Source organism: Elgaria multicarinata, chromosome 7 (genome assembly GCF_023053635.1).
Source record: "Elgaria multicarinata webbii isolate HBS135686 ecotype San Diego chromosome 7, rElgMul1.1.pri, whole genome shotgun sequence".
NCBI lineage: Eukaryota > Metazoa > Chordata > Lepidosauria > Squamata > Anguidae > Elgaria > Elgaria multicarinata.
In genome coordinates this window covers 108902806-108911279 of record NC_086177.1, presented here as the reverse complement: position 1 = coordinate 108911279, position 8474 = coordinate 108902806, and the positions used below count along the sequence as shown (strand labels likewise).

At 44.0% G+C, this 8474-nt stretch overlaps 1 protein-coding gene across 2 annotated transcripts in view; it reads right to left on the bottom strand.

The window, feature by feature from the left end:
* Positions 1 to 5557: 5557 nt before the first annotated feature.
* DENND3 (DENN domain containing 3) overlaps positions 5558 to 8474 on the bottom strand; it is a 66123-nt gene continuing 63206 nt past the window's right edge. For both annotated transcript variants that reach the window (XM_063131173.1, XM_063131175.1), the window contains one exon: positions 5558 to 7403. In XM_063131173.1, coding sequence (XP_062987243.1) covers positions 7203 to 7403 — 201 coding nt within the window. In that variant the 3' untranslated portion in view covers positions 5558 to 7202. The remainder of the gene's footprint in view (positions 7404 to 8474) is intronic.

Sequence of the window (8474 nt, the reverse complement as noted above, 5' to 3'; positions counted from 1 at the left end):
ATCGCAGTTGCGATACTTGAGTTACTGGCTTCATTGTGTTTTTTTAAAAGAAGTTCCTTTTGCTGTGCATTATTAAAACTGAATGGGTATGTGATATTCTTCAGAATGCTCCCTGAACCTGTAGAATGATTTTGCTCTGTTCCTCCCTCAGACACTTTTAGGGAATATTCACTTCCTAGCTCGTGCTTCATGAGACCGGATTTGGTACTGTGCTTCCAAACGTCTGTCTACTGAACCTTTTTATCAGATGCTTTTCTTTTTTTTAACTCTGATGCAGGGTCTATTATGTAGTACAGGGAACAGCAGAAAGAATGGCGACAGACAAAGGGCTTTCAGTGTGACGCAGCGGTTCCTTTTCCTAAAGTCTGCCACACGGCACTTCCTCAAGACACCAGAACAAAAAGCCGCAGCCTGCACTCCTGAAGTGCTTAGGTGTGCGAAAGCCCGCTGTGGTGTGGACTTTGTACAGTAACAATGAAGGGTCTCCAACGAGACCTGGTGTAGCACAACGCCAAAAAAAGTTCCACAATAAACCAGGCAGTTCCTCGTTTGAATGTCATATTTGCAATGAACTATGTAGAAGGTAATATAAATTCTTAAAGAGGTATATGCCACCATTCTGCTATAAAGTAGTATAGAAATGATAATAACTGATGATGATAATTTAAATATTTTCAGGGAAGCTTACACGTAAAACAATGAAATACATGGTCAATGCTGACAAAGGGGGGAAATAGCAGATTAAAGCAGCATCAAACAGCTCAGAAGAGACAGAATTAAAAGGCACGGGGACATGAAAGAGTGCAGGACACGGAATAACGGGCTCAAGTTAAAGGAAGCCAGATTCCAGCTGGATATCAGGAAAAACTTCCTGACTGTTAGAGCAGTATGACAATGGAATCAGTTACCTAGGGAGGTTGTGGACTCTCCCACACTAGAGGCCTTCAAGAGGCAGCTGGACAACCATCTGTCAGGGATGCTTTAGGGTGGATTCCTGCCTTGAGCAGGGAGTTGGACTCGATGGCCTTGTAGGTCCCTTCCAACTCTGCTATTCTATGATTCTATGAAAGGTCTTTATCTGGTGCTGTGGAACGAGGGGAAAGCAGAAGAGTAGATGGGAGATGAGCTTACCTGGGAAGAGCATGCCACAAATAGGATGCCACCACAGAGAAGGCCCTTTCCCCCATCAACACCTGCTTCCACTCAGAAGGCCTCTGAAGTTGATCTTGGTGTCCGAGATAAGCCACTCTGAGCTTCCCGTGCAGTAGGGGGTGTTCCATCATAATTTTGTGTGTATTCCCTCAGAGACAATGGAGCTAGGTTTTCTGATGTGTGAATGTGGCTGGAAGCAGCCCAAACTGCAAAATTCCCACTATGGCCTCTAGTAACCTGATTCAGACAAGAAATCCTTTGGCTGCCCAGCTATCAGCACAGATCATCACAACTAAGAGCTCCTCCCATTCTAAGGCGAGTGGGCCTCCCTGTGCACCTATTATCTGAGCCCCAGGCATTGCTAATGAACAGCCAGTGAATGCATCTTCAACCGCTCCATAAGATAAAGAAGTCAAGTACCAGCACAAATGCCGAACCAGTTCATAGAATCATAGAATAGCAGAGTTGGAAGGGGCCTACAAGGCCATCGAGTCCAACTCCCTGCTCAATGCAGGAATCCACCCTAAAGCATCCCTGACAGATGGCTGTCCAGCTGCTTCTTGAAGGCCTCGTGTGGGAGAGCCCACAACCTTCCTAGGTCATTGGTTCCATCATCGTACTGCTCTAACAGTCAGGAAGTTTTTCCTGATGTCCAGCTGGAATCTGGCTTCCTTTAACTTGAGCCCGTTATTCCATGTCCTGCACTCTGGGAGGATCGAGAGGAGATCCTGGCCCTTCTCTGTGTGACAACCTTTTAAGTATTTGAAGAGTGCTATTACCGTATGTCTCCCCTCAATCTTCTCTTCTCCATGCAGTTTCCTGCATGTTATCCGTAAACTGTCCTTGGGTGGGGAATCCTGTATGGAAGGAAGGCCCCCACACCGAGAAGGCTCTGAGGTTAGTAAACCCATGCCTCATTTCAGAGGGCAGGGAAACATGGTCCTCTATAAAAGAACAAAACAACATGGGGACAGATGCAAGAGAGGTGCCCCAGTAGCTCATACCATTAAGATCAAAAGAAGAGCCCTGCTGAATCAGACCAAGGGTCCATCTAGTCCAGCACTCTGTTCACACAGTGGCCAACCAGCCTTCGGCCAGGGACCCACAAAGTAGGACACGGTGCAACAGCACCCTCCCGCCCATGTACCATTTAGTTGGGAAGGGTGTTAACATTGAGCAGCACTGGCAAAATGTTCGGGTTGTCCCTTCTGTTTCAGCTCTAGAACAGCTGACAGCACAAGAGAAGTTGTCCTCTTGAGAATGCGAGTGATTCAATAGACTGCAAAGTTCCACAGGAAATAGTACCTGCAAACAGGGCCCCACTTGATTTTGGAGCACAGGCCTGCTTCCATCCCGTGCTTTGTCCCTGCCTGCTTGCTGACTAAGGCTGTGCAGGCTGCAGTCAACACCTCCATTACTCAGATTCCTTTCCCAAGAACTTTTCCCTTATGAGCACAAAGGTAGGAAAGTGTGTCTTTTTCTGCTGCCTGGCAATGACTGAGGCTGTTTCCGAGAATTTATACATATTCATGTAGCAATGACAAATCTTGTTGATGTAACTTGCTGGTGCCTAAGCATGGGCCAGGTCTGGCTGTTGACCTCGCTGCTCGGGGAGGAGTTATCTTTCATGTTACAAAGACAGTCCTCCAGAGCAGTGTGTGTGTGAGAGAGGTTTTGATGGAAGAGACTGGAAGTTCTGACCTTTGCAGGGCTGAAGTTACGTTTCTTCACTCCAGCCAATGAAGTTTATTGGTGGAAGGAAAGATTGAGCATTGAACCCCAAGTTTCTTGAGATCGTAGAAGGTGGTTTCTCTCTGCCTCTGTTGAAGGAGCTCTCTGGGAAGGGCCCTTGGGCAAATCAAGCAGCATTTCTGAGAAATGCCTCGTCAGAACAAGGCAACTGTCAAGGAACTTGGAAGAGGAGGCTGCTTGGTGCTCATTAACCGAGATTGCTGGACTTGCTCTGGTGTTTACTCCCCCAAAAAGGGGGGGGGCTGAAAGCCCTGGGATGAGATGGCTTTTAGAGAGGATTAGACAAAACAATGGATAAAGGAGAGAGGAATGTTTACAGCTATTAGCTCTGATCACTAGATGGAACGTCCAAAGACAGTATAGTATGCCATTGACTACTCATTGCTGGGGAGCAATAAGAATAGGACTGCAGAGCCGCAAGAATTACAAACTTTCTAGCCCTGCGACGAAGAAAATAAAAGAGGGCAAAGGCCTCAGCTGCTCTATTTCTTCAAGTCAAGCTGAACAACAACACAGGATCAGGGCAAGACCCTGTCATCGGCAAAGTAATACATATAAAGCATTCTGCGTATTAAGATTTCTCTATGGCTTTCTTAGGGAGGGGTCAACCGATACTGCCGCTGCCCAGATTTAGTGTAAACAGCTGAGAGAAGGGTCACCAGCTCCCCAATTCAGTATGTAGTAGAGATCACACAAAAGGAATCCTCAGTGAAGACAAAAGCAAGTCAAAACAAGACAATACTTTTGGCCAATTGTAACACGAGTTCTATGGAAGCACTAGCTTAGCCTTCAGCACGCCGAAGGGGATGTCTTGCCCCCCACCCCAGATTGCCAGGCTCAGAGATCCCCTCTGCAGCCCTGCCATGGCTCTACTAGCCCAACTAGGGACGAGCGAACATGCAATGCTTGATCACGTTGGGGATCCCCAGATTCTTCCTCAAAGCTCGATTCACCTTATTTGTGGTCCTGAACTCCAGTGCCTTTTTTTTTCTATTGGAAAAAATTTGAATTTTTACAAGTGCACAATTTTTCTAATTGAAAAGAAACAACCAAACCCACGTTTTAAAATATATATATATATATATATATATATATATATATATATATATATTTCTCCAATCAAAAGTACGCATTTTCCCCCACAGGCTAAAATATAAAAATGTGGATTTTAGGGGGGATTTGCACAAATGCACACTTTCAAACGTAAATGCAAGTTCAGGAAATTGCAAAAAATTCCCAAGAATTATTTTCCTTCTCTGTTTGCGTTTGCCTACAGCACATGCTTTGCTTGATTCATGAACAGGAATGAAATTATTGTACATCCCTAAGCCCAGATAGAAGTGAGGCTTTGCGTAAAGCAATTGCACCCCCTGCTGTTAAGAAGCAAACAAAAAGCGTTTGACATTTCAAACGCATATGAATCGTCATAATTGCATTTCGTTGGTAGGTAGGGGCAACTGAAATGACTCAGCTCCCACCCCAACCCAACCCTCCATGACAAAGGCCATGATCGTGGCTGGGTGTTTCAAATGATGGTGTCACAGTTGCAGATGACCTTCCACAGCGAAGCCCACCACACTCCTTCACTTTTCAATCTTAGAAAATTAGGGAAACCTTATTGTCTCAACCTTTGGCACAATGTAAACACTTCTGTCATAGAATCATAGAATCATAGAATAGCAGAGTTGGAAGGGGCCTACAAGGCCATCGAGTCCAACCCCCTGCTCAATGCAGGAATCCACCCTAAAGCATCCCTGACAGGTGACTGTCCAGCTGCCTCTTGAAGGCCTCTAGTGTGGGAGAGCCCACAACCTCACCAGGGAACTGATTCCATTGTCGTACTGCTCTAACAGTCAGGAAGTTTTTCCTGATGTCCAGCTGGAATCTGGCTTCCTTTAACTTGAGCCCGTTATTGCGCGTCCTGCACTCTGGGAGGATCGAGAAGAGATCCTGGCCCTCCTCTGTGTGACAATCTTTTAAGTGTTTTAATATCTTATTGTGATATGCCCCAGAGGGCTACTCCAGAACATATCCACACATGGATGATGAACTATAACATGTTGTTACTGACACTTAAAAAGCTTGCAGCGGCTGGATTATAAAATGGTTTATGATAGGAAGGTAAATTTATCAAAACAGAGCTAGCATAGCACATGGGCCAGTGCTACGTTCACATTCATCCCTTGTAGTATGCGCTGTGTTCACAACCATTCTTCATTCCTCAGCCACAATTGCATGATGGAGGGGAAGGAGGCAGAAACAGTCATCACGCCATGGACTAGTCACTTGCTGCATCCAGTACATCAAGGAGGCTGCGAAGACACAGGCAGGCTGTAGATGCTTATGGATTTCCATCTTAGTACTTTTCCCCCCATTGAAAACTGAAGTGGGGAAATTTCCCTCCTTTGAAAGAGGCAGAGTTGACAATGGAGTAAATGCAGTCCCGATTTCCATACCTCTATGAATATATAGATGTTCTAGGTTAACCAACTAAAATTTTAATTCTCTTTCTCAACTTGATGTGTGTGTTTAGACTTCCAAGCCGCAACAAAGAAATAAACATGTATAAAGACAGACTCAGAGCATAGTATAGTGCGTTGGCATTTAATAGTGCTCTTGAAGTAGCTAAAAAAGCAACATCATCAATAACAACAAAGGCTAGTTTCTGCTACTTCCAAATGGCAAGGTTTTATTAAGAGACTAAAATCCTTCCATTACACACAGGGTACCAAAAACAGTTTATAACACTTTCTAGTAACCATTTATGAAATGCTTACAAAACAGCAAACAATTCATCTACATTTACAATATAGTTCATAGTGCTATTCAACACCCTACCCCAATATGACACAGCGAGGACCGAAAAAGTTTCCTTCAGACCAACAATATATTTATCTATATATTTTAAAAAAGGAGGTGTGGGGAAAATAACTTATTTATATTTCAGCTGGGGGGTGGGGGAGAAATAACTTATTTATATTTCAGCTATACACGTTTGATGGGGATAAGTAATTTGAGAGCACAGATTCTGGAAGAGGGGAAATTGGCAAAGTGTCCTTTGCGAGAAGCGCTTGACCATGTAGCCCTATAAACATTTTGAGAGACATGTTGTGTTAAGAGCACTTTAAAAAAAGAGGGAGCGGAATAGCTTTTGTTTGCTAACAAATGGAAGCACCTTTGAGAATAAAGGTGCAATATAAACTTCTTCCATCTAATTGGAAGGTGTTGAACAAATAAGATAGCAGACCCACCTCTAGGGAATGGAGAATGCCACCTGTTTGGCATTTACAATAGCACCACCTTCTGTAGAACAATGAGAAACTGCAATCTTGGAAAAGGGAATTACTTCACCGCATTAGTACTACTTCGGAAAGCCTCGAGTCTGCAGCACCACTAAAAAAAGAAAGATGTGACCTATTATGGTTTTCTCGAAGGTGTAGTGGGATCCTCTTTTCTTGCAACAGCTTCCATATTCGTTTATTTTGAGTGGAGAAAGCCACTCGTGCAGAAACGCCAGGGGACAACCAGAGCAGGCAACAAGGCTTGGGTTTGGGTTAACAATAACAAGAACCGTAGGAGGCTGGTTCTGTGTCAACCAATTGTCCTAATTTAAAAGATCCCATGGAATCTAAAGACAAAGCTCATCAATTTAAACAAGATTAAACAATGAAAGTTTAGCCAACTTTTCCAGTTGACGTGGAACTCACTACCACAAGATGTAGTGATGGCCACCAATCTGGATGGCTTTAAAAGGGGGTTGGATAAATTCCTGGAGGCGAAGGCTATCCATGGCTACTAGACCTGATGATTGTGTGCTATCTCCAGTATTCGAGGCAGTAAGCCTGTATGCACCAGTTGCTGGGGAACATGGTTGGGAGGGTGCTGTTGCACCATGTCCTGCTTGTTCGTCCCTGGCCGATGGCTGGTGGGCCACTGTGTGAACAGAGTGTTGGACTAGATGGACCCTTGGTCTGATCCAGCCTCAGGGCACTTCTGATGTTCTTAATTATTGAACAAGATGCATCACTGACTCTGCAATGCAGAAAATAAGTGACATTTTTAGTTTGATTTTAAGAACTACCCACTGATTTTCGAGTTTCTTGTTCAGTGTGCAGCTCATGGCCATCATAACCAGATATAAATAGAAGTTCACTTCTGCTGCTCCAGAACAAATACATAATTACTTTTCAAAGTGGTCTTATAATGTAAAAATACTGAAGGAGGACTGCACACAAACCTGGCCCTAGCAGAATCCCATCTTATACCCGGGTTTTGAAACGGCATTAAACAAATGAACTCTATTCAACCTTCCAGATTGCAATCTTCCCTTCTTCCTTTCCAGAGCCACTAAGAACGTATCTGTCCTCTGCAGAGCACAGAGCTTTCACGGCATCAGTGTGTCCAACCAACTCTTTTTCCACCGTTTTCTTTTCAGAATCAACCACGTAGATCTTGCCCTTGATTTTGCCTTGGGAAAGTCCTCGGCCGCCAACCCACATCTGGAAAGCAAAACTATACTTTAGGAAATGTTTTAGGTTAGCATTGTACATCAAAGCGTACGAAAGCCAAGTTTTTATTTACTGTGTTAGCGGTAGCAAGAGTGGAAAAAGGGATAAAGAGCCAAATTGCACATTGAAGAAAGGAGAGAGAGGCAAAACCTCCAACCAGTGATGGATAGACAATGTATTAATGTAACTACAAATGCCCAACACATTTTGACATATATGTATCTTCAGGAGCAACAGCTGGTAGATACTGATAGAATCTGATCATTAAGTAGCCTTTGTATGCTGTTGGCCAGATGTGTCTGCATCTAACGTGGCTTTATATATTCTTCTGTTTCAATTAAGAGTTCTCTCAAAAGACACATGTTTCATCTCAGTACACCTTCTTTTTTGAGAGAGAGAGAACACTTTGTTAAAATAGGAAAACATACGGAACCACACTATTACATTTATGAACTGACACTTCAGTTGAATGCAGCGGTCATATGCAAGCCAACTGCTAAGCCAATGGAGGATGCACCATTTTCTCTTAACTAATTTTAGATGTGTTATGAACTTTCAAAAGGTTCACCTAGCTCCAGCAATTTCATTCTGGAACCCACCAAAGGAAAAGGAAAAATACTTTAAGCGTGGTTAGTTCATAAAACACCAAGAACGTTATAGCTAAAGAACCATGATTAGTTCCATGAGGCTAATCGTCGTTTAGACTTAAGGCATGGCAAACTGTCATGTCTCAGGGGCAGAGAAGGTCCAGATTCGATCCCAGGCTTCTCCGGGTAGGGCTGGAAAAACTCCTGCCTGAAACCCAAGAGAGCTGCTGCCAGTCAGTGTTGACAACACTGGACTAGATGGACCAAAGGTCTGACTCAATATAAGGCAGTTTCCTATGTTCCTAAAGGGCGGAGAAGTTCAAAAGCAGTTTGTAAAACTGGTAGTGGAGTGATAAAAGCAATTGCATTTGCTAGTAAATGCCAACAGCATGAGTTTAAAGCAGTGGTTCCCAAAGTGGGCGGTACTGACTCCTTGGGGGCGGTGGGATTGCATAGGGGGGCATTAAGAGGCAAG